The sequence below is a fragment of the Perca flavescens genome, chromosome 6 (assembly GCF_004354835.1).
Source record: "Perca flavescens isolate YP-PL-M2 chromosome 6, PFLA_1.0, whole genome shotgun sequence".
Taxonomy (NCBI): Eukaryota; Metazoa; Chordata; class Actinopteri; order Perciformes; family Percidae; genus Perca; species Perca flavescens.
In genome coordinates, this window is record NC_041336.1 from 2,079,023 (window position 1) to 2,106,174 (window position 27,152).

Genomic DNA, 27,152 nt, shown 5'->3' on the forward strand with positions numbered 1-27,152 from the left:
TATGTTTTGAAGATTGTGGGTTTTTACATCCAGCTACATGATGGAATATCACAATTTTCATTTTCAAATGTTTCTGAAATCTGTCAACATCAGAGAACGAAACTTTATGTGTGTAGTCAAAACCCAAATCACTATGCAGCTGCTTGGCATAATTCATCTTCTCATCATGCGACAATCTGCTGTTTACATAATGTGCCAGGCAGAGAGAAAAGCAGAGATTGTCGTTACCAGCGTTATTCTTGGGATTATACAAAGCATTACCTTTTTCTGACAATATTTGATCGTAACCAATGCTTCCTAGTTTTCGACGTCCCCCACCATTCCCTCCCGACATATTGCGCGCTATTGTCACAATTAATTCTAAAGAGTCTTCGGTCAGTGAATTATCGTTACTCTGCATCGCCTGTGCTACTTGCTCCAGAAATGTGTCTGTGTTATAGCCATCGCTTGAATTCAACATTGTTTGGATAGGGACATCTACGGCGGGACCCCTTAACTCAACATTTAAAACACTGTCCTGTGTTGCATTACCCAACGCCCTCTCTATTAAACCTGTTAGGGTGCTATACACCCTTTCAGGAACACTACCAATATCCGTCAAATCAATATTTCGCAAGTCAACATCTTGACGAAATTCAGCAGCATTAAAAAGGGGTATCTGTCTGGATGCTATTTCAGATGTTACCTTAGAAACCCGCCCCGCACCACACTGCACACTACCCTGAGGATTTTCTGAGGGTGATGGAGGGGGTCTATAAGCGCTTGTGGACGGTTGGGGACCTGTCTGCTCATCTGTACAGGATCGTTTCGACGGCTGAACACTCGGAAAACATGCAGGTCTCTTATTACTCGGCTCTATGCCTGTGGGGTCTGTATTTGATGATTGTATAGAGTCTGTATTGGCCTGTGTATTGCTGGAATATACGCTTGAAGGACCATTATGTGACAACTGCGCAGGAGCAGGTCTATCTGATGTGTGTGTTTTTTTTCACTGTTGCTTTCACTAGGTCTAGAGCGAGGCATAGATCGGGCCCATGCTTCGAATATTTTTGCATGCATTGCACACAATCGTGCAAAATCCTGAGGATTGTTTACTGCTCTTGTGTAATCGTCCTTGCACGGCCATTCTAGTTCCTCATCAATACGAGCATCACACTCCCCTAGGGGTTCAGATTTTTTTGTTTTTTTGGGTGGGGATGACATTTTTTTTTTTTATTTCTTTTTTTTATTTTGCACAAACTATAGACTGTTTTAACACTTTTTTACTGCGGGGTCATATTCATTGTGTTTTTAAGGCATACTATCATAGGATCAAGCATTGAATTGAGAGAGCTGACATGAGAGGCAATAGCTGTGCCAAAGCCTGTGACCATATCAACCAAATGCGTGTTAGCACTGGCCTGAATGGCTAGCGCAGCTCCAAAGTCTGTGACCAAACCGGTCAATTGTGTGTTAGCTGTTTGCAAGACATCTAATTTATTCATAAGACCATTGTTTTGTTTTCGTAATTCGGCTAATTCTGATTGTATTTGTTTATAAGGGTCAGCGACTGCAGGTTGTTGAGGGGATGTGTTAACACAATACTCAAAAAACTCTGCACTCTGAAGTAATGTTAACTGCTCAGGACCTCCTAGTGCCCCACCTTGTTCAAACCGATTGTTAGTAATATAATTAGGTACTGTTTGCTTATCAAGGAATGGAACGTTAACCTCTAATACATTTACAGGAGTGGTTATGGCGGTATTAGCGCTGTTACACTTTTTATCTGCCACAGTTATAACAGAGGTGTGTGGTATACAGCTGACATAATCGGTGCCTTCCTCGGTGCTATAGATACAGTTAAAGAGGTATTCACCTACATTATATTCAGGGTCCTCCTGCAAAGCAGCCTGACACAGTTGGTGGGGTGTAAGCTGTGTTGCTGTTGGTCCAGTGTCTTCAGACTCTTCTCCCGTAGCTCCCCGATTTGTCTGACGTGATGTAGGGACGGGTGCTGTTAGCTCTGTGTCTTCAGACCCTTCGCCTGTAGCTTCACGATTTGTTTGGCGTGATGTAGGGGCTGTCGCTGTTAGTCCGGTGTCTTCGGATACTTCGCCTACTTCTATGGCATGGATTGTCTAGAGGTATAACAAAATATTTTTGGTTAAATAAAGACACACACAAGCACACACACACACACACAAGCACACACACACCTCATCAGATGTCTTTTGTTCCCTCTCAATGGAGACACTTGGTGGCTGGTAGGGCGTTGGTGTACTAGACGACGACCGATGCAAGGACTCCAAGTCTTTGCGTGCCGTTAGCTGCTAAAACAAAGGAAAAAGCCTTTTTAACAATATATACATTTTATTTAAAAATCTTTTATAACACAATGTAAATATATTCTGCTAGCTACAAATGCGTTTCTCACCTCTGCAGTGGTGTTAGGAACACCCGATACAGTGTCTGGGTAAGGCGTGTCTGGAACAAAGGAAGGGCTTCTTCTTTTGGGCGGGAAACAGTCCGTGTATGGCTTCACAGGCTGAAATCAGCATTAGATTAGAAAATAATCTTTTTTTTTTTTTAAATACAACACGCTATTTTACTGCTTTCCTTTTAAACTCACCTCAATAGATCTCTTCCTAGATCTCTTCTTAGGCTTGTGTGGACATACGTATCTGCTCCATGGGGGTGACTGTGTGAAATCGTCCTCAGGCGTCAAATACAATGTAACTAAGTCTTCCGTCGCCTTTAGTTGCTAAAAAGAAAGGAAAAAAGCCTTTTTAAAAATATATACATTTTATTTAAAAAGCTTTTACAACACTATGTAAATATATTCTGTTAGCTACAAAAGGTTTTCTCACCTCAGCTGCTGTGTTACTATCATAAGATACAGTGGTCGGGTAAGACGAGACCGGAACAAAGGAAGGGGGGCTACTTTTGGGCGGGAGACCGGTCGTGTATGGCTTCACAGGCTGGAATTAGCATTAGATTAGAAAAAAATCTTTTTTTTTTTTTAAATACAACACGCTATTTTACTGCTTTCCTTTTAAACTCACCTCAATAAATTGCTTCTTAGGCTTACGATGGCGAACGTTAGGCGTAGCAGCCACAGAGAGGGGCATCGAAGCACATGGTCTTTCAACAGGATTGATTTCAGCCACATGGGAGAGCGAGTAGCCCTCGCCCTTGCGGATCCTTTTTGTTCAGGGGCTGATTGTCTAGACAAAGAAAAAATATATATATATATATATATTAGATGGCTACAAACACAGTGATAAATTAAACAGTAATAAATATTACATACTGAAAGAGATAAATAAACCGTAAATACCTGTTTGCTGTGTTCTTATTCCTTATTAGAGTGGCCTTTGGTTTAATGTTCTGGCGTGTTGGGGTCTGTAGGAATGGGCTACACGGAGCTTTTTAAAAAAAACAAAAACAAAATGAATGAAAACACAGTACTAAATCAATTAATGCTGTAGTGTATAATATATTTATAAGTTTTTTACCTTATGGTTTAATAGTTTCGTCAACTAACACAGCCACGTTATCCCAGCTCTTTGCACGATCACCTAATGATGCAAACTACATTATAACACACAAAAAAAAAAAAAACGTTTTTAAATCACAAATGTCTGAATGAATTAAATACCTTACAATAAGCTTTTTTTTTTTAAATATACTCACCAAATGCAGCCATTGCTGTAGAACCGAATCCTCTTTCTTCAGAGGACTTTGTTGAGAAAACGAGGGAAAGTTTTAGCTAGCCACGTAGCTACAAAATGCAGGTAAAAAAGTGAGCAGACCCCGTCTTGAAACAAGGGGTTTTAAACACCACAAACCAAACCCCTTTATGACGATTTAACACTCACAACAAAAGACCCCACATTTACAAGCTAGCTACTGGTCTAACACAACTTTTCTTTTTTTTTTTTAACACTAGCGTCATGTGGTACAACCCACCAGCATTACGAACACACGATCAAAGTTTTAGCTAATTCATGAATGACTGAATGAATTAAATAGCTTTGAACATTCTTAAACACAAGCTTTACTTACCACTTGTAGGTAGCGATGAAAAAAGAATTAAAAAGTGAAACTCCAGAGGGCTTTTTGATGTGGAAAAAAACGTGGAAACAAGCTAGTTACCAGACTAGCTAAAAAAACATCTAAAAAAGAGCTAAATAGCAGTAAACAAAAGGCTAAAGAGGGCACTGTTGAGAAACGATCCCTAGTTGTTTTTCACCAAAACATAAGACAAACGCCAGATGGCCTTTTGTTGCGGAAAAACGCAACGTGGTAAAAAGGGTACCACATGTACAATGAAATCTGTGAGAATACGCCTCCGCTCAAGTGCACCAGACCCCTGTAGTGGTGAAGCGGCCGCCCACACTACATACGTCACCACGTTCGCGAAATGCACTCCCATATTCGACCACTAGATGGCTATCGCGGGTGTTCCGACATTCGACCGCTGCGTCATCACATCCGCTAGAGGCGCACGCAGCATCGACGGCGGGATGCGCTCCCATATTCGGCCGCTAGATGGCACTCGCGGTGTGCCGACGTTCGACCGCGACGTCATCACATCCGCTAGATGCGTGCGCAGTTTCGACGATTAGATGCACTACCATATTCGGACACTAGATGGCGCCCGCGAGTACCAGCAACGATTAGATGCAATACCACATTCGGCCACTAGATGGCGACAGCGAGTACCAACGGGCACCCGCGACGTTACATGCACGCTCATATGACCAGATTACATGGCGGGTTTGCGCGTGCGTGTGATGACGTCACACATGCACGCGCAAAGACGCCATCCTATTACTACTCATGTCTTGTTCTACTTCCTGTCTTGTGTGTTTTCCCTCCTCTGTGATTGGCTGCTCTGCCCTCATGTGTCTCACCTGTTCATCAGCCCTCATGTCACCTGTCCCTCGTTTCTCCCCTCGTTACCTCATGGATTTAGTCTCTGCTTTCTGCTGCTGTTAAACTTTGTCGTCATAATTTTGTCAAGAAGTCTGTTCCTGTGCTCCAGGTCTCTTCCCTGTGATTGGACAGTCATCAGCTTACATGTATGTTAGTTCTCTTTGTGTTCTTTATTGAACTCCTTCATACCAACTGCTGCCTTGTCCTCACCTGTTCTGATTTAGGGTCGACAAATCCCCAAAAATTGCTGAAAAAAAATTGACAAAGGGGTCGATGGGAAGACAACACAAGGGTTAGTCTTCCTCTGACGATATAGCTCATATATACCGTTGTACTCAACACAGCGGCCGCGGATTTGACTCCGACTTGCGGCCCTTTGCTACATGTCATTTCCCCTCTCTCTCTCCCCTTCATTCAGCTGTCTTGTCAAATAAAGGCCTAAAAATGCCCCAAAACAATATTCTTGAAAAAAAAAAAGTTGCCAGCACTAATAATCCCAAATGATCCTCCATTTATTACCACCTGGCTAAAGGCTAGCAACAAAAAGGGAGGCCACACATATTAATCAAAAGTAGTTTATCACAAATTAACCAATACTGGATCTTACATTTCCCATAATGCAACTCTATAATGGGAATGTCTGCAGATAATTAAAGGTATTGCATCAGTCAAACTATGTTCCACAGACATGCTCTAAATGTTGTTTCAGATCGGTACAGCATGGTACCTCACTAACTCTCTCTGTTTTTCTGTTGATAGAAGCAGAGAGGAAGAGGAGTCAAATGTCACCGCTGTCAGCACTGTGACAAATCCTTCACAACTTCAACCTCTTTAGGGATTCATCAGAGTTCACACTGGAGAGAAGCCGTACAGCTGTGATCAATGTGGGGCAGCTTTCACATGCCAGAAAAAACCAAAGTTGGTCAATGAGAAGACACAAGGGTTAAGTGGTTTGGGGTCCTTCTGTTAGTCATTTTGGGGTACAGTTTGGTTTTGGAGAATTCTACAAGCAGCATTACCACAGGGCAAGCTATCAGCCCATTCCAAACAGGCCCATTGTGAACAGGCTCTGTACTAGTATAGATCAAACAGACAGATTGCTATGCATGATGACACCAACAGATGAATGGTGAAGGAAGATTGATTCAAAGTAGTGAGTGATGCAGAGTGCACTTTCCTTATTTGGGGGGGCTTAGGAAAATTTTCGTGTAGTGTCAGCCACCCTAAAATAGGCCAAATAACGTCCCTGGTTTTAATGCAGAAATGTTGCATATAGTACCTTTAACCAGTATATTCAGTAAGAATATGTATGATGTAACCCTAATATCTTCCTTTTTTGATTTTTCTACAGAATGCTGAGCTTCAAGTTGTTTAAGTACACTAATGATTATAGTGTTTTTAACAAAAATACTTAATGTAAGAAAGTAATTCAAATATGTAATTGATTTTTACACATGTATTTTATTCCACAGAACAAAACCAAACAAGTCCCTTTACAGGACACCGTGGGCACGTTCCTGTACAAGATGCCCTGTAAAGAACAAGGCATTGTGGGTCTGCAGTGAGCTGGGAATCCCTGCCTTAGTTCACGGCAGACTTGTCAAGATTAATCAAAATCACAAGGTATGTATTTTAAATGGTCTAACCGGAGATTCAAAAATTAACTATTGTGGTGTGTTGTGGAGATGCCAGCACTCTCAATAACTTTCTAAAAGAGGAAATGACTCCTACATATTTGAGCCCATCATTGTTATGCTATTGTGCCATTAATGCACAATAGCATAATGTTGAACTGTACTTCCTTTAACTTCGAGAATACACATTAATAACAGTCTTGTTCTGTGATGTAACAATAGCTAAGCATAATGTTGAACACACACACACACACACACACACACACACACACACACACACACACACACACACACACACACACACACACAACAGGCTTAACAGGCTTCCCAACGGTATAACATTTATTGCCAAAAAGCATTAACAGAGAAAAATAATCTACCAAACACAATTTTCCTTACTTTTTGTTTTAAGTTTATTTGAATCTGCAGCTCTCAACTTTTTTTCCAGAATCCCTTGACACTCTCGTTGCACGCTTTTAATAAAAACCCTGAACACAATGTGATGAAGCCTGTTTCACCACAACATATTTTATCTGCTTATGTGTCATCTTATCTTACACACATTTTGAAATAAAGTATTACAAAATGCAGGGAAATATATTACATACTGCGTTCAGTGTTTCAGACATTGGCTACGGAGCTTTCTACTGCTCTATCACAGCTCGCTCATATCAGTCGTTAGATGTGTTTAGCAGTGTTGTAAAACAGCAAAAAAACTTCTTTTGGACTTACTTATTTCCATTTCATCATTCAAAACCATCATATCATTCTGGTTCACAGACATATGCAGTTGCTTCTCTACATAATCATTTTTCCAGCTAAATATTTGAATGGTTTCTCCCTCTCTTACTCACCCTTGTACCTATGCACTTATCTCGTTATAAGTGTTTGTTTTCTGTGTAGTATTTCAAATTGTATTTTATGTACAGTGCAGGCCAAAAGTTTGGACACACCTTCTCATTCAATGTGTTTCTTTATTTTCGTGACTATTTACATTGTAGATTCTCACTGAAGGCATCAAAACTAATAATGAACACATGTGGAATTATATACTTTACAAAAAAGTGTGAAATAACTGAAAACATGTCTTATATTCTAGTTTCTTCAAAGTAGCCACCCTTTGCTCTGATTACTGCTTTGCACACTCTTGGCATTCTCTTGATGAGCTTCAAGAGGTAGTCACCTGAAATGGTTTTCCAACAGTCTTGAAGGAGTTCCCAGAGATGTTTAGCACTTGTTGGCCCTTTTGCCTTCACTCTGCGGTCCAGCTCACCCCAAACCATCTCGATTGGGTTCAGGTCCGGTGACTGTGGAGGCCAGGTCATCTGGTGCAGCACTCCATCACTCTCCTTCTTGGTCAAATAGCCCTTACACAGCCTGGAGGTGTGTTTGGGGTCATTGTCCTGTTGAAAAGTAAATGATGGTCCAACTAAACGCAAACTGGATGGGATGGCATGTCGCTGCAGGATGCTGTGGTAGCCATGCTGGTTCAGTATGCCTTCAATTTTGAATAAATCCCCAACAGTGTCACCAGCAAAGCCCCCCCACACCATCACACCTCCTCCTCCATGCTTCACGGTGGGAACCAGGCATGAAAGCCCCCCCACACCATCACACCTCCTCCTCCATGCTTCACGGTGGGAACCAGGCATGTAGAATCCATCCGTTCACCTTTTCTACGTCGCACAAAGACACACAAATTTGGACTCATCAGACCAAAGCACAGATTTCCACTGGTCTAATGTCCATTCCTTGTGTTTCTTGGCCCAAATAAATCTCTTCTGCTTGTTGCCTCTCCTTAGCATTGTTTCCTAGCAGCTACTTGACCATGAAGGCCTGATTCAGTCTCCTCTTAACAGTTGTTCTAGAGATGTGTCTGCTGCTAGAACTCTGTGTGGCATTCATCTGGTCTCTAATCTGAGCTGCTGTTAACTTGTGATTTCTGAGGCTGGTGACTCGGATGAACTTATCATCAGCAGCAGAGGTGACTCTTGGTCTTCCTTTCCTGGGGTGCTCCTCATGTGAGCCAGTTTCGTTGTAGCGCTTGATGGTTTTTGCGACTGCACTTGGGGACACATTCAAAGTTTTCGCAATTTTCCGGACTGACTGACCTTCATTTGTTAAAGTAATGATGGCCACTCGTTTCTCTTTACTTAGCTGATTGGTTCTTGCCATAATAGGAATTCTAACAGTTGTCCAATAGGGCTGTCGGCTGTGTATCAAACTGACTTCTGCACAACACAACTGATGGTCCCAACCCCATTAATAAGGGAAAAAATTCCACTACTTAACCCTGACAAGGCACACCTGTGAAGGTAAAACCATTTCAGGTGACTACCTCATGAAGCTCATTGAGAGAACACCAACGGTTTGCAGCGCTATCAAAAAGCAAAGGGTGGCTACTTTGATGAAGACATGTTTTCAGTTATTTCTCTCTTTTTTGTTAAGTACATAATTCCATATGTGTTCATTCATAATTTTGATGCCTTCAGTGAGAATCTACAATGTAAATAGTCATGAAAATAAAAACGCATTGAATGAGAAGGTGTGTCCAAACTTTTGGCCTGTACTCTAAGTATTTCTAATGTATTTATTATCTAACCCTTCTTCCCATCCCCAAAGTGGCTATGCCACTTGTCAGGCCACCATTGTAAATAAGAACCTGTTCCTAATGATTTGCCTGTAAAAATAAAGGTTATATAAAAAAAAAGAATACTTACAAATTGCAGTGCTAAACTTTTCATAGCTTTTTGAACGAATGGTTCGTGAGAATAGGCTGCATAATGAAGTAAACATGTATTACATTGTGACGTTATTACATTGTGACATATTATAACCTAATGTGTTGTTACAAGGTTTTGCCCACTTTGTGTTCCCCAGATAACCATGAAGATCTCTACCTTTGCCATTGTGCTGCTGCTTTCTGCTGTCATGCTCTCTCTGGACTTTGTGAGAGAAGATGAAGAAAGTCTGGCTGCAAAGTTTAAGCAGGATATCATTGAGGAGATGAACAGTAATGGCTGCACCAACATGATGAGTGACAGAGGAATCACAGACTACAACGGAAACTGTAAGCTGAAGATTACCTTTATCAGAGCGCCTATCAGAACCGTCAGACATCTGTGGGACTGGAGGACAGAAATACTTTAATAACAAGAAACCTGGTGTTCGTAATATCAGAAAAAGCAGAGCTCGCGTTAACATTGTTGTCTGCAGACTGACGGATGTTACTGCCAATCCTTGTGAGTATGATGGTGCAGATTATAAAAGGTACATTGTAGTCGCATGTGATTTTAAAGGAGATTTCTGTCTTATTAACCAGCTGATGAATCAGTGTATGACCTCATAAGGAGAAGATTCCAGATCTGCCCATCTGAGCTTTCATTTTCTCAAAGGCAGAGCAGGATACCCAGGGCTCGGTTTACACCTATCACCATTTCTAGCCACTGGGAGGTGGGGGGATTTATTTTTTATTTTATTATTTCAGGACAATACACATATGATCAACATGTACAGCAGTACACATAAAAGTGCCAGATTGTAGACCAAAGGCTGATTTCCATCTGTAGTCCATTTGGCAGGTAGAAATTACAATAAAAAGGACAAAAGATATACACTAGTAACATTTGCTATATAAAACAGAGTAGAGCAGGACAAAAGAAAAGAAAAACAGGACAATTCATTAGTAAATGTTAAAACAGAGACACAACATACATATGCTCCACTGAGCTAATACGGTACAGCATACAGTCAGAGGTGATTGCACGTTTGGTTAGCTCTAAGCCACATCTTTACCTGGCTTTTAAAGGTGGCCAGAGTGGGACATTCCCTTATAGTTGGGGGTAGTGTGTTCCATAATGCACTACCTTTAATAGATAGTGAATTATGGCTAAAAGAAGTTTTTCTAAAAGGATCCTCACAGTCCCTGTTTACAACGGCTCTAGTAATCCGAGTCGGTCTGTATTTAATAAACTCTTGCAATGGGGGTGGCGCCAAGCCATGTAGTACTTTATAAATTAAGCATATTGAGGAAAATTGACAAAAATTATCAAAAGTCAGTAAGTTGTATTTCTCCAAGATTTTGCAATGATGATAAGAAAAAGTTTTTTTTATCTAGAGTATAGGATAGTGCGCTGAAGAACGGAAGGCAGAGGGAGGGGACGGGATGAGGAGGAGGGAGGGATGAGATAGTTTCATTTTGTTTTAAAATACTTTGAACGTCAACAAGAAGTAACGTCATCCAACATCGCTTAGAGCACCTTTTAATGTTGAAAAAACTCATAAAGTGAAATGTTCATGCCATGGGACCTTCATAGCGGCATGGTCAGCGTGTGTTAACAAGTGTTGTTAACAAACCAAAATGTCGTCTTATTGTGAAAATCTGCTCCAGCTGCAGCTCTTCCTACCTGCTTCCTCAAGGTGTGTCTGTCATTTAACCAGAAAACCAGTTACCTTTCTCTCCAGGCGTCGAGTTAACACTGGATGGTTTGAAGAAACTGTAAGTTGATTGTTTGAATCCTTTTTTTTACGTTTAAATGTCCTTTCAGATTCTGTTACAGTGCATTTTCAGACGACAGTCATTATTTAGCTTTTTATGCTTTTTTCATAATTAAATGCCACACACACGTGTCTTTGTTTGTGTTGGGACAACAGATACTGCACATATGTCCCCTCCTCAGGTACGAGGAAATCTCACAACTTTTATTTTTCTATTTGACAGTTGAGACCTGTTGTTATTCTCTGAGATAAACTGTCTCTTTCAAAAACATTTCCTGTTGTAATGTAATCTCCACTGAATGCATTTTCACATAGTCCTGGCACCTAAGTATTTCTGGTTCGACCCATTTAGTCAAATTTTTTGTTATTAACAGCACATTATATTTTTCGTTTTATAACAAAATACAAAACATATAAATAACGAGAGAGAGAGAGAGAGAGAGAGAGAGAGGGAGAGAGGGAGAGAGAGAGAGAGAGACACATACAGAGAGAGTGAGAGAGAGAGAGACACATACAGAGAGAGCGAGAGAGACAGAGGGAGAGAGAGGGGGGAGGGAGAGAGAGGTGAGACAGAGAGGGAGAGAGACACACACACAGAGAGAGAGAGAGAGAGAGACCCAGCCACTGTTGAAGAACATTATTTAAACTTGAAAATAAAAACACCCATTTTGAGACTCAAAAGCAGAGTTTCATATTTAGGCTGTGGCAGAGTTGCTGTCAGTCAGTTTTTTAAAACGTTATCCTTGTTTTGCTAAATTCTACCACGGCTAAGGAACGTTTTTAGGGCTTTATAGGGCACCCATTGGGTGTTGTAAAAGCCATATCTGTAAGCATAGGAAAGTTAAAGGCTCAGAGGGAGACGCTGTCTGGTACGTGCCCTCACACGTTATCTCTCGCTTTACACAAAACCGGTTTGGTGCTTTATCACCAAAGTCATCCATGCATACCAAGCTCTCAGAGTTTAGCTTCCAGTTTGAATAACTGGGTGAGAACAACAGAGAGAGTTTGTGAGGGATTAGATGATGTCAGAACGGCCTAGAAAGAGTAATTCATTGGTTCATTTCATTGCGGTTGGATTGCTGCAGAGCTCTAGACACTAAATGTTGGAAGTAGACACTATATGACTGAAATTAGATATTAAATGACTGAAAGTAGACACTAAATGTCTGAGAGTAGACACTAAATGTCTGAGAGTAGACACTAAATGTCTGAGAGTAGACACTAAATGTCTGAAAGTAGACACTAAATGAATGAAAACTAACTCAAACTAAAGTAAAATCCCAATGTCTAAACTAGAATAAAAGCTAAGAGAAGTTAAACCTCTAATCTACTCCTGTAGGGATGATGTCTCACTATATTATGTTACCTGGGGGTAACCCAGACTGACCCTATGAAAGATAGTTTATTATATTATAATATTTTACAGTATAAAGATCAAGAAGTTCTCAGACTTTTCTATCTCTCTCTCCTGTCATTCAGGTAAATATGCTTTAGATTATCATTCTGTCTTTAGCACATTTAAACTTCTGATTCTGTTTCAGCTGTGAGGACAAAGCTTTTTGTCACTTCAAAGTTTCTTTCACATTTTTATCTCTTATTTTTTAGACATTTCTGTAGATGTTTCTCTTGGATTTTGTTGCCTTGCAGTTATTATTCTTTACTGCAACTTAACAGTTTGTTCCCCAAGACAAACTGTTCAGACACTACACACTTTGTTCCTGAGAGGACGCAACCCTGGGGGGAACCAGTGGAGGAAAAGAGAACATCGAATAAGATGCTATTCACTCTCACGTGTTGAGACATGTTTGTCTTCAGGACTGATTTGTAAGACGGAACCAAATAAACAGAGTTGTGATCAGACATGCCGAGTGGAGATCTACTGTAGGATTTATAAGCACCTTTGACGGATCCATAACAGAGGTCCAGCTTTTTGGTCCGTCGTGTTTCACAAGTGACATATTGATTAAAATTACACAGGGACCACCCTGGTGTACAGTTATTCTGTCAAGACGGACAGGCTCCCCAAAACAGTCCAACTCAAAATCAGAGAGTGGATCCCGATCGTTAAGCCACGTCTCTGTCAAGGTAAGGAGACGGGCATTTCTGTATTCTGAAAGGAACTTTACTTTTACCTGAAGCTCGCCCAGTTCTGCTAACTCTAGCGCATTTACATTTTGAGTGTAAACAAAAAATGTCGATTGATGTACATTGTGCCTTTTACAGTTTTTTTGGATTGCTTAAGCACGATTTTCAAAACAGGGCCCGTGTTTTCAAAACACTACACACAATTAGCAAAACCACACACCCAATTAGCAAAACACTACAGATCCTTTGCATAATTAAACACTCTTGTAAAAACTATACACTTTTGTTTAAAAACCACACTTTGTTACCATATGAAACACACACGTTTCACATTACTATACTCTGTTTGCACGAGTTACACTCTTCTGTGATAAACCTAAAACACTTTTAGCACTTCTACTTCCCTATGATTAGAGTAGGCTACCATCAACAAAGTACAAATATAATGTCAATTCACCAAACACTACACAAGACCAATGTTGCAGACTGAAGAAACTCATTTATTTCTCAACATGCCCAAAATGTTGACATGGAGATTCATAATACTGTAACAAAATGTCACTTTACGTATTGTACTGTAGGTTTACTGTAAAAAAACCAAACACAACAAAACTAGACATTGTCTCTTGGCCTAGCTGGATCTGGCCAGAGAATTTCATCAACATCGCAGGCAATGTTGTCATTAGCAAGACACCTTGGAAAGAAACGTCTTGAATGACGAATCCATCCTTGCATTGCTGCTACCTCCATCTGGTCACAGGCCTCCTCCATGGCTTGGATGAGGGCTACCTCAGCCTGGAGACGGAGATCATATACCTTCCACCGCCATGCCGAGAAAAACTAAAAGAGTATGGTGGAAGATATAGGACGGTGAAATGTGGATGTTGCTGAAACCAGTTCTGAACCAGAGCAGAGCGGTGGAAAGACACACTGTCCCAGACAACAATGTATTGCATATGATCGATTTGATTTGCTGCGGTTATGTTGTGCAATTGGTCCAAGAATGTAAGTATGAGTGCTGTGTTGTAAGGGCCCATATGGGCATGGCGGTGGAGGACCCCATTCTGTGTTATATTACCCCCACGTTGCCCTGGGACATCGACTATAGCCCTGTGGCCAACGATGTTTCTTCCCCTCCTTCGTGCTCTCGTCAGGTTGACCCCAGCCTCATCTACGTATATGAACTCATGCTGGATCTCCTCTCCATCCATTCGTAAAACTCTCTGAAGAACAGTGTCAGGCAAAATGGTGTAGTTCAGTGTAGATGTAGTATACATATTACAGTACAGTAAAAGATTATGAGACAGTATGCAAGATCACACTGCTAAAGTGAATACATACCTCTGCATAATCATGCCGCAGTCGTTTCACCCTTTCGGAATTGTGCTCGAAAGGCACTCGATAAATTTGCTTCATTTGAATATGTTTTTTTTTTAGGATGCGTGCCAGTTTTGATGTTGAGACCTGATGGATATCGTTGAAACTACTCTCAGTTTTGGCTGATTGTTGGCCAAAACCACGTTTACTATCTCCCTCTCTTGCTGTTCTGTAAACATAGGAGACCTTCCCCCTTGTCGTTCCTGACCCTCAATCCTATGCCGAAAAAAAAAAATAGTATACAATAGTACAGTAATGTCACAGGAAAAGGTAACAGAAGTGCTGATAGTGCATAGAATACAGTACTGTAAGCAGTTACTGAAACCGTGCAGATGTGTTTGATATGATGATATTTTTACAATACCTATTTTCCAGTCAAAATGTTCTTATCACACTTGCCACTGTGTATCAGCTTAGATTTGGCTGTACTCGCAGTCCAGCCTCCCTCAGCGTCAGGCCGTGGTTGACAACGTGGTCAACCAGTGTTGCGCGGATCTCATTGGTCAGATTCGGTCCTCTTTGAGCACCTTCTTGTCTTCCTCTTCCTCTTCCTCTACCTCTACCTCCAGCATGGCCTCCATCTCTTCCTCTTCCTCTGTTGATTCCTCCTCTGTTGATTCCTCTTCCTCCCCTTCTTCCTCCCCTTCTTCCTCCTCCTTGTCTTCCTCCTCGTTCTCCTCGTTCTCCTCCCCGTCTTACTCTTTCTCTGACTCTTTCCATTGTGCTTGAAAACCGATGAACTCACCTGCTGCTGACTGTGTTGAACCAATTGGTTGGACGGTGCGGTAATTTGACAGTCAGTGCTTTGGTATTGCAAGGAAGTGACTTTGTGATAGATTTTTGTGTGTAATGTATGTTAAGTGTGTTTAGTGTTTTGCAAATCACTGTGTGTAGAGTTTTGCAACAAGTGTGAGGTTGACAATGTGCTTATAGTTGTGCAAATACGGGCTGATGTTTTGCTTCTTGAGTGTAAGGTTTTGCTAATAGTGTACTACTTTTAATTTTAGTGTGTAAGCAATCCAAAAAAACTGTAAATAAATTAAATTACATCATCAGACAGTTAGGAGACATTCACAAAACTAAAGACATATGCTACGTTAGGAAGGGAAGAGATGTTAGATATGTCAGAGTAAAGTCTCTAACAGGTTTTATTAGATTAGATTCAACTTCATCATCATTATGCAGTGTACAAGTACAAAGACAGCAAAATGCAGTTGGCATCCAACCAGAAGTGCAATAAGAAGCGGAAAAGTGCAATGTCATATACAAAGTAAAAACAGGTGGTGCAAAGGCAGGACAATACATATATTGCAGTATAATAAGAGAAGAATAAAAATTGGCTATGTAATATGAACAATATGAACAACAGATATGTGCAATGTGGTAGCAGTGACATTATAATAATATAGATATATGCATTGTATTAACAGAATATATAATAAGAAATAATGAATAGATATGGATATACTGAATGAACCATATAGACAGATATGTACAGTATGTAAAGCTATGTGCAGTGTGGTAACATAAGAATAGTAAGAATAAGTATGTGCAGGATGATTAGTATGAAGAGCGGTAGAATATGGCTATGTTTAGGTGTAACTACAGTATGTACATCTGTGAATAAATAAATCGAACAGTATGGGAGGGGTAGGGTAGTGCAAATTGTCCGATTGGTTGGGGCGGCTTAGTAGGTTAATTATCACCGGGATGCAGAGTTAGAGTTCAGTTGAATTGCCCTGTTGCTGAAATGTGCTATATAAATATAAATAAAGCTGCCTAGGGGGACAGCCGCAGGAAACAAGCTTCCTCTTAACCTGCTGGTGCGGGTGCGGGGAGACCTGAGACGCCTCCTGGACGGGAGTGGGGTGAATAGTCTGTGGTTGGGGTGAGAACAGTCTTTGATGATGCTGCACGCCTTACGCAAGCATCGCTTGCTCTGTATAGTCTCGTGGCGGGGAGTGAGGAACCGAGGATGTGTTGGGCAGTTTTCACCACCGTCTGCAGAGCTTTCCAGTCATGGGCAGAGCAGTTGCCATACCAGACTGTGACACAGTTGGTGAAGATTCTCTCGATGGTGCAGCAGTAGAAGTTCACCAGGATGTGAGGTGTTAGGGGTCCAAGAGAGGTCCTCAGAGATGTGAACACCCACAAACTAGAAGCTGGTGACACGCTCCACCTCAGTCCCGTTGATGAGGATGTGGATGTGTTTGCCAGCTTCAGACTTCCTGAAGACCACAATGAGCTATTTGGTCTTCTTAGTGTTGAGAGCCAGGTTCTTGTCAGTGCACCACGATGATAGGTGCTGGATCTCCTCCCTGTAAGCCGTCTTATCGCTGTTGCTGATGAGACCAATCACCGTAGTGTCGTCTGCAAACTTTACAATGGTGTTAAAGTCATGTAAAGGTGTGCAGTCGTAGGTGAAGACTGAGTAAAGGAGAGGGCTCAGCACACATCTCTGTGGTATGCCAGTGTTCAGGGTGATGATTGAGGAGGTGTGATTATCTAACCTAACAGACTGAGGTCTGTTGGTTAGGAAGTCCAGAATCCAGTCACAGAGGGAGGTATTGATGCCCAGTTCAGAGTTTGGTGATCAGTTTGGAGGGGATGATGGTGTTGAATGCTGAACTAAAGTCAATGAACAGCAGAGTGCCGTAGAGATGGCATCTTATGTGCTCCTGTTCAGACAGTAGGCGAATTGGAAGGGGGGTCCAGTGAAGGTGATAAGCAGGTCTTGAGATGGGCCAGGACCAGCCTCTCAAAGAACTTCATTATGATGGCGGTGAGTGCAACTGGACGGAAGTCATTTATGCTTGTTGCAGTGGAGTGTTTTGGCACCGGCACGATGGAGATGGCTTTAAAGCACGCAGGGACAGCTGCCTGGGCTAGTGACAGATTGAATATGTCAGTCCAACTCTCAGTCAGCTGCACAGCACAGGCCCTGAATACAAAATAACGTGAGTATTTCACGAACTGGCGTGAGACCGGGTTAGACAATATAAAGAGATGTTAGATATGTCAGAGTAAAGTCTCTAACAGCTATTATATGATAATATAAAGACATGTTAGATATGTCAGAGTAAAGTCTCTAACAGCTATTATATGATAATATAAAGAGATGTTAGATATGTCAGAGTAAAGTCTCTAACAGCTTTTATATGATAATATAAAGAGATGTTAGATATGTCAGAGTAAAGTCTCTAACAGCTTTTATATGATAATATAAAGAGATGTTAGATATGTCAGAGTAAAGTCTCTAACAGCTATTATATGATAATATAAAGACATGTTAGATATGTCAGAGTAAAGTCTCTAACAGCTATTATATGATAATATAAAGAGATGTTAGATATGTCAGAGTAAAGTCTCTAACAGCTTTTATATGATAATATTAAGAGATGGTAGATATGTCAGAGTAAAGTCTCTAACAGCTATTATATGATAATATAAAGAGATGTCAGATATGTCAGAGTAAAGTCTCTAACAGCTTTTATATGATAATGTAAAGAGATGTTAGATATGTCAGAGTAAAGTCTCTAAAAGCTATTATATGATAATATAAAGACCCGTCTCTGTCTGTGATCCCAACCTATCCTCCCCTCACCTTTGGCAGCTATAAAGGAGGCTGGAACAAAGGCAGCAGACATCAACCCAACTCAGCTCACAGAGAGGAGGGCTATATACACTTACAAGGTGAGGATGACATCCACGGCAGATCAGCTGGCCCGTCAGCAGGACAGGGAACAAGGCATTGGCACAAACGAGAAAACAGTGAAGTTCTCCCAGCAGGATTATGAGACTCTGCGCCAGCAGTGTTTGAAGAGTGGACGCCTGTTTGAGGACAACTGCTTCCCAGCTGAGCCCACATCACTGGGCTACAATGAGCTGGGACCAAACTCATCCAAAACCAAGGGGGTTGTTTGGAAAAGGCCAAAGGTAGGAAGCCTCTAAGAAAAAACACAGTAATGAAAACTAACCAAACAAATATGGTTGGTGAGCTTGTCACTGACTTGACATTAAGTATAGACTTAAAAAAAAAAAAATATATATATATATATATATATATATATATATATATATATATATATATATATATATATATATATATATATATATATAAAAAGTTTAGCTGTACCTCGTTACTTTTTGCATTGCGATCAGAACACGTGAAAGCCACAGAAGTTTAAACTTAAGCCTCATACTGTATTACTATTCGCCATAGTAATAATCTCTGGAAGAGAATTTACCTAAATGTGTTGAATTATGTGTTTGTGAATTATTTTCATATGGGTTTTCTTTACTTTCAACGCAGTCATCAGATCTAAATCATTGAACTGTATTTCCTCCTATTGTCTCAGTAGTGTGATACCGGACAATCCAAGGAAAGATTTCTAAAAACTGCTCTAAAATGTTCAACTTTTTGATTGCTTGGTTCTCTATATAGGAGCTGTGCTCAAACCCAAAGTTCATTGATGATGGAGCCACAAGGATGGACATTTGCCAAGGATCTCTGGGTAAGTGAGGGAAAGAATGGATGGATGGACGGATAGATGGACGGGTTGATGGGTGGAGGGATTGATGGATGGATGGATGGATGGATGATGGGATGATTTTCGAAGGGAACCACAAACATCCCTGGTCTATACCCCTCCACCCATTCTGCCATTAAGCTTGTGGTGGTTTGTGGTCATATGCTGTTTAAAGCATCTGCTGCACTGCGGTGAATGCCGCATATTCCTCAATCTCAGAGCATCTCTGATTTTACTGTGTAGGTGACTGTTGGCTTCTGGCTGCAATAGCCAGTCTGACTCTAGACCAGGACATCCTGGCTCGCGTGGTGCCCCAGGAACAGAGTTTTACTAAAGGTTACGCTGGGATATTTCACTTCCAGGTCAGACAAATGCCCTTCTTATCTGACTTCTAACTTTTTTCCTGACATGTCCAACCATAAAATGATGGCTCATGGTAATAGGGTAAAAAAAAAACAATGAAAACACTTTGTGTTTGGTTCTAAGTTATATAAGTTGACCTATATTGCCATGATGTGACATGCAGAGTATAGAACATATTATTCAAGGATCACACAATTGTCTTGCTCATGAGTAATAAAAGTATTTGACGTTGAGTTTACTGATGGGAATATTTTCTTCTCAGATCTGGCAGTTTGGTGAGTGGGTGGATGTGGTGATCGATGACCGTTTACCAACAAGAAATGGAAAGCTGCTGTTCGTTCACTCAGCGGTGGGCTTAGAGTTTTGGAGCGCACTGCTGGAGAAGGCCTACGCCAAGTATGGATCGTTCTTTTTTTGCTTTATCGAAATGTTAATCCAGTGAACATTTACAATATATAGTTGGTAAATCTGATCACATCCCTCTGTGTCTGACAGGTTGTATGGCAGCTATGAGGCCCTGAAAGGAGGAAACACTACTGAGGGGTTTCAGGATTTCACAGGAGGGATTGCAGAAGTATACTACTTAGACAAAGCTCCACCGAAGCTCTTCCAACTCATGCAGAAGGCCCTGAGCCTGGGTTCACTGCTTGGTTGCTCTATTGATAAAGTAGGTCTTATTTTCATAATAATTTGCTTATTTTCATACAGATTTGCATGCTTACCTGCAAGCCAACACACCAACAGAAGTAAAGTACTATGTCATCAAATTGTTGTTCTTGGTGTTTTCAGAAAACCGATGCCGAGACAGAGGCAGTTACACCTCTCAATCTTTTCAAGGGACATGCATACTCAGTCACTGGTGCAGAGGAGGTATATGATTATCTAAACTGTCAACATTATGCTTTTTTTCAACTGCATGCAAATTACATTGCCTGCTGTTGCTCTCTCCCAGGTTCATTTCCAAGGCGAGCCGGTTCAGCTGCTTCGCATCAGGAACCCATGGGGTAACAAGGAGTGGACTGGGCCTTGGAGTGATGGGTAAATAATTACGTTCCAGATCCTTTAACCATCAGCTACCATTAGTTATTTCCAGGATTATCCTAAAAGCATGATTTATTTTTTTAAATCACAATTAGGTCCAGTGAATGGAACAATGTCAGCAAAGATGAGAAATCAAAGTTGAACCATGCAGCTGATGATGGAGAATTCTGGTAAATCTATTGGCTTTAACCTTTCATTTCCATGAGAATAAATGTAATATTTTACATATTTTCCACATCACCAAAGCAACTATTTAGGCTCAGACTAGAAAAAGTGATGGACACAATGGCCCTCATTTATCAACCTAACGTAGAAACCAGCGCAGATATGAGCGCAGAAATCCTCTTACGACAGGCTTCACGTGTGATTCATGAAACGTTCGTATCACACCAATCAGAGCGTAAGAATGGTCGTACATTGATAAATGCAGCGGCTGGAAACGATCGTCATTTAAATATCACGCCCCAATATATTCTCGTTTTTGAGGCGTCGCCCCTGCAATTCACGACGTGGCGAGACGTAATCCGGCCGAGACGCGGCACTTTTCAGAGGTGAAGATTGAAACCCTGATATCTCCGGTTCATTTGCACTAACGTGTGTACTATTTGGCAGCCTGAAAACTGTTATTAAAGGCTTTAGAAAGAATGTGGGATGAAAAGAGATCACTGATGTGGTCAACAGTGTTGCCGTAGTAAATCGGACTCCATGTGAAGTTTATTTCATTTATACGTGCTTGACATATATATTCTATAGTCCTAATTATAGGCTTCTATTGCAATCTCTTAGGCCTACATGTAGGTGTACTTATATTTAAATAAACACACGGTAGCCGTCTGGAGTTTATGCAGTGTCTTTTATTTTACTTGTGTTTTGTTTTCATGAGTCAGAACGGGGCAACATCTGAGGGAGAGCGTGCATCCTCCACCCCCCCGTGCTGACAGCAGAGGGGCTGGAAAAACAAGCCGAAATAACTCTGTCAATGGCAGAAATAAATCCTTCACTTGAAAGAGAAACAAAAACCTGAAGAATAAATAAAAAGGTTGTGCATCATCATGTTTCCTGTATTGAATATCATTGCCAAACATAACACTATAGGCTACCTTTTAAAAGCGAGGAATAATATCCTGTCTCATTCGTATAGCCCCCAGTTGGGGCTGTTCTGGACACTGCTCTCCAGGCATCGGGTCATCTGGCTCCATCGCTACATTTATGGCACCGTGTTTTCCTGTGCGATGTTGTACAGAACCCCACAGGCTAAAACAATGTTGCAGGCGCATAGAGGTCTTCTAAAAGAGCCAGATCTGCCATTACTGATAAGAGATCAACTGATGACTTCTCCTTCTCCTGTTAAACTGATTATATGCTGCACCGCAAGTCCACACTGACTCCAAAACTTGCGTACACGAGTTCAGACCAGACGTGAGATTTTTTCGCAGCCTACGCTCATGTTCAAATTGATAAATGCAGAGCTTTGCGTAGAAATCGGCGTACGCCCGTCCTACGCCTGTTTAAGTTCGTACGCACGTTTCATAAATGAGGTTCCACTGTTCTTTGTTGAGAAATGTGTTTCTCTCCTCAGGATGTCCTATTCAGACTTTATCAAGCAGTTCTCCAGGCTGGAGATCTGTAACTTGACCCCAGACACGCTCATGAGTGGTGATGTGGCCCACTGGAAGCATTACCAGTTTGAAGGGACATGGAGGGTGGGCTCTACTGCAGGCGGCTGCAGCAAGTTCTCAGGTAACAGAGAAGCCACATGTATGTCTGAGCAAGAAGTTCTGTTACACTTCATATAAAGAATTACACTTTTGTTTGTTCCAGACACATTCTCGTCCAACCCTCAGTTTGTGGTGCACCTGGAGGATTTGGATGATGATCCCCTGGATGGGAAGGATGGATGTACCTTTCTGGTTGGGCTCATGCAAAAGGATGGGCGACAACAGAAGAAGCTCGGCCGCAAACTTGAGAGCATTGGCTTTGCCATTTATAAGGTGCCACAGAATAATTTGATGTTTCATTATCATGAAATCAGAGACTTGTATTTTACTGATTTTAAACAAAATAATGATTCTGTCTGTTTCCTTTTTACAGGTCCCAGACCAGGTCTGTCTTTGTTATATCTCTTACTTTCTCTGAAATTTGAAATGCAAAACACAAGTGTCACGAGTATTGTTTAATTGCATTGTGGCTTCTTGACATTTCATTTATAAAAGGCCTTTTCTCCTGTTAATCTTCAGTACAAAGGCCAAAGCAATGTTCACCTGGGTCCAGATGTCCTGCTGCGACAGAGACCTGTGGCCAAGTGCTCTTTCGTCCCTACACGGGAAGTGTGCAACCGCTTTAAACTTCCTCCAGGAGAATATGCCATTGTTCCCTCGACCTTCGAGCCTGACAAGAATGGCAGCTTCCTTCTCAGGGTGTTCTCTGAGAAACATGCTGCAGCCAGGTATTGTGTTACAGTAACATAGAGACTGATTGATGTCTGCAGGCTAATGTAGACCTCAGAGCTTTGCTGTAATACAGCCATCTAGTGGACAAAGCTCAGAGGCCAGCTCCTTCTCTGGTCAAAGAAAAGTCTTAAATTCACAGTCAAAACTTACTGTTAATGTTATTTTCTTGCACGCCAACAGAGTATGTTCAAACTATGCATTTCTATTTTCAGTCCACTGGAGTTTCAGTGCACATTCTTTTCTGTCTCTCTACCAGAAATGTTTAGGGCTTCATCTTAGGACATCCTCAGATCTCAGACACAGGTGTCAGACTCAAAAGAAAAGGCATCAGGTCACAGGCGAATCGGCATCGGAGTAGCCTAAAAGTCACTCAGTCTCAGAAAAACCTTATGTCATCTTCATACTAAACAGCATTAGGTCTTGGAAAAAACAGCCTCGGACCAAAAGTCAGTCTCAGAAAACTCTCTGTCAAGTCTATGAAAGTGAAGTGTCAGACCAAAAAGCGTCATGTCTCCCTCAGCTAAAACTGCTTCAACCCAAACTGCCTCAGCGTCAGAAAAACCTCTGTCAGCCTCAGACAAAAACAAAGTTGTCAGAGATAACGTTGCCCAGATGAAGGAACTGTTGACTAGCTTTCTGAATTAGCTAAAGTAGATAGCAGCTTTTACAGTGAATACCCAGCCTCATGGCAGTTCGTGAAATGTTCACGTAATTGAATCAATTGATTTGTGTACTCGACATGTTTTAGTTTTTTTCGTGATATCAGCACTTTTTTAAAACTAATTATTTTTAGCCCTATGACCGCTGTTTTAAATTAACATTTAATCACTAGATTATAATATGGTTAATATGTATTTAACGTTGTTGTTGTTATTATTTTGGTCTTATTGCCAGGGATGCTGGATTGCTTTGTTGTTGATATTTTTAAAACTATAACGCTACATTTATCAAGATTGTCAGCATCAGACCACTCTCCTACGTCCTACAGGACCAACAATCGGGAGCGGGTGGGCACTGTCTCATTTTTCTGCTCGCTGCCATTATGCATGTTCATCATACCTAATTTAATTACTCTGGATTCGGCTACTCATGAATTTTAAAAATGTTAAAAAGATGACATTTTAAACAAGGACCCTTTAAGTGTTTGGGCTGGTAAGTTGATGTATCCCAAAAGAAATTATTATCCGCTGAAATACAGAAGTTTTTTTCGTCCCTACAAAGTCTATGATAAAATTCTTTCTGGGCCAGAGGGTGCACTTCCACCGTTATCCGTTAAGCCCATGGTGGCTTTAAGACACGGCACTCATCCTGTGGGCTTGAGACAAACGGAGGTTTAGGCAGTCGAGGAAGGGAGGAAGAGAAGAGAGAGGAAGTGATTCGTTGAAAGAGATTCTGGATTCTGATTGGCTAATGGGAACTTAATGTTTCTCGTTACACTGCCACCTATAATTAATAATTAATAATTTATACCCTATTGGGAAATTACAATTTACACTCTATTGTTATTACACACTACACACATTTACATGCACTAATGCATGTAAAGCCAGGACTCCCTTGAAAAAGAGGATTTTAATCTCAATGGGACTTTCCTGGTTAAATAAAGGTAAAATAAAATGGAGTTATGTCAGAGTGAGGGGGCTGCACCTGCTGAACAGGTGCCGTTCAGCAGTTCGGGGGGGTGTTGGTGCCTAGCTCAAGGGCACCTTGGCAGCGCCCAGGAGGTGAACTGGCATCTCCCCAGCTACCAGTCCACCTCCGTATTTCGGTTCGTACGAGGACTTGAACCAGCGACCCTCCAGTTCCCAACCCAACTCCCTACGACCATGTGTAAAGGTAGTCTTATTCACTACTTCCCAAAAGTTTACTCAGTAGTAGAGAGGGAGTTAGATTTTTAAGTGGCATGTACTTCCGTATGCCAATTTTAGTGGGTATGGTCGGGGTGGAGGATTGGCCGAACTCCACAGGACTTTTACCCACAAGACGGCTTCAGTAGCCCTACAGGTTGTCTCATTGGAACGTCAGCTTCAGCTAAAAGTTACATAATGTTGCTTTAAGTGAACCATAATTATTAAATACATATTAACAAAAATTAAGCAATGAATACATTTAATTTTAGGAGCAGTTTCCGAACTATTCCTTAGCCTTTGGGGTGAATAAACATTATTTACATTAAATTACCGGTAATTTTTGAGTAACATTAGGAGAAGTTTGTCAGGACTGGTGCAAAGGCAGGCAAGGTTGGGACCCAAATGCAGATTAAAGACTTTTAATAATGACATGCAACACTAATCCATAAATCAAGGAAATCCACTACAGGTAATGCAGAAACAAAACAGAACAAACAGCAAACAAGACGAGACAATCCGACAACAGACAAGGGAAACAGAGAGACTAAATACAGAGGTTACCGAGGACTAACGAGGGACAGGTGACACAAGGGCTGGGAAACAGGTGAAACACATCAGACAATCACAAAGGCGGGAAAACCAAAAGACAGGAGGTAAAACCAGACAAGACAGAAAACAAGACCTTCAAAATAAAACAGGGAACAGAGCAAAACAGAAAAACAAGACTACCACAATAAGACAGAACACGGAACAAAATACCAAAACCCTGACAAAGTTAGGACTTGTCTTGACTAAAACTCAAAGTCGGGGAACTATGTGTTTATGGATGATCACAAATCTTCACCCGGGTAGAACATAAAAGTAGTGATCATTAATGGCGTATGGAAACATGTTATTTTTGGGAAATTTGGTTGAAGAGCCATGTTTCTGATGTAGGAACTTTGAAAACGGGTCAAATTTGACCCAAGGACAGGGTTAAAATAACAAACATGCTGAAAACTAACTCAAACTAAACTTAAATAAAATTGAAAAGTCTAAACTAAAGATAAAGCTACTAGAAGTTAAAGCTCTGATCTGCTGTAGGGATGATGGGTCACCTGGGCAGCTCTGAGTGGGCGTGTTGAATATTATAATTTTATAATATGTTATCTGCTGCTGACCTTATGAAAGATAAAGTGTGTATTATAATATGATATTATAATACTTTACAGCATTAAGATTAGGACTTTTCTATCTGTCTCTCCTGTCATTCAGGTAAATATACTGTGGATTATTATTCTAGTCTATAACACATTTAAACTCTGTATGTTTATATCTACAATCATTCAGAACTTATTCTGGTTGCATCAGGACTTTATGGATTTCTCCTGCAGAAAGATTTAGATTAATAATCCTGTGTGCAGTTATTCTGCGCTGTAGAAACTCATGATGTCACTTAACAAGTTATTATATCATCAGACAGTCAGGAGACTTTTTTAAAACTAAAGACATACGCTACGTTAGGAAGGGAAGACATGTTAGATATGTCAGAGTAAAGTCTCTAACAGCTTTTATATGATAATATAAAGAGATGTTAGATATGTCAGAGTAAGTTCTCTAACAGCTTTTATATGATAATGTAAAGAGATGTTAGATATGTCAGAGTAAGTTCTCTAACAGCTTTTATATGATAATATAAAGAGATGGTAGATATGTCAGAGTAAGTTCTCTAACAGCTTTTATAACTCTGTGTTCTCCAGATCAACATGAAGATCTCTATCTTTGCTGGTGTTCTGCTGATCTCTGCTGCTCTCAGTCTGCAGATGCTCAGTTTGTGAATGCAAACTTGTTTGAATATAAGCATATCAACCCTAGGATGACTGCTGGCTCATGTACCAATGTGATGTATCGCAGAATTAACAGACACAACAACAACAACTGTAAGCACATCAATACCTTCATCATAGGGACGCTTGATGACATCAGAACCGCCTGTAGGACCAATGGAGGAAGAGGCTATTTCAATCTTGTTGTCTGCACCAGTAACCAACCCTTGCCTCCGTGTACTTATACTGGTGTGCATCAATTTGGGCCAATTCAAGTCCTTCGTGACAACTACCACAATCCTTATCACTTTGTAGAGTAATCAGTTACTACCTGATGAATCAGAGTAACTTGTGTCTCTTGTTGAATAAAACACATGTGACAGTTTAACTCTGGGTCTGTTTTAAATGTCGTCACGTTGACTCATTTATAAAGTACATGTGGGTAAAACTACAGATCAATATAATAACGATAACAATAACAACTTTTGGTAGTTTTAACTGTAATAAACCATCTGATTCTCTGAAGACAAGAAGCCTGAAAACTGCTGACGAGGAATTATGGGAGTTGTAGTTTTTATTGTTAAACACCGTCGCTGATTAGAAT

The 27,152-nt window shown here is 40.8% G+C and overlaps 2 protein-coding genes across 3 annotated transcripts; one reads left to right on the forward strand and one right to left on the reverse strand.

The window, feature by feature from the left end:
- Positions 1–1,234: 1,234 nt before the first annotated feature.
- Positions 1,235–3,107, reverse strand: LOC114556745 (uncharacterized). Its single transcript, XM_028579779.1, has 5 exons — positions 3,042–3,107; positions 2,847–2,957; positions 2,609–2,740; positions 2,196–2,306; positions 1,235–2,117 (listed from the first exon to the last, which is right to left on the reverse strand). Exons 1-5 carry the CDS (start codon positions 3,105–3,107, stop codon positions 1,263–1,265), a joined length of 1,275 nt encoding a protein of 424 aa, XP_028435580.1. The 3' UTR covers positions 1,235–1,262.
- A 14,917-nt stretch (positions 3,108–18,024) lies between these two features.
- On the forward strand, positions 18,025–26,936 carry LOC114557980 (calpain-2 catalytic subunit-like). 2 transcript variants are annotated; one of them, XM_028581759.1, is made up of 13 exons: positions 18,025–18,446; positions 18,955–19,024; positions 19,283–19,401; positions 19,665–19,798; positions 19,898–20,069; positions 20,192–20,272; positions 20,355–20,440; positions 20,539–20,613; positions 22,023–22,183; positions 22,265–22,434; positions 22,535–22,546; positions 22,681–22,889; positions 26,483–26,936. In XM_028581759.1, exons 1-13 carry the CDS (start codon positions 18,210–18,212, stop codon positions 26,490–26,492), a joined length of 1,536 nt encoding a protein of 511 aa, XP_028437560.1. In that variant the 5' UTR covers positions 18,025–18,209; the 3' UTR covers positions 26,493–26,936. The 2 variants fall into 2 exon arrangements, with proteins under 2 accessions (XP_028437560.1, XP_028437558.1); XM_028581757.1 differs by lacking the exon at positions 26,483–26,936 and having other exon boundaries at positions 22,681–22,982.
- The last annotated feature ends 216 nt before the right edge of the window (positions 26,937–27,152 follow it).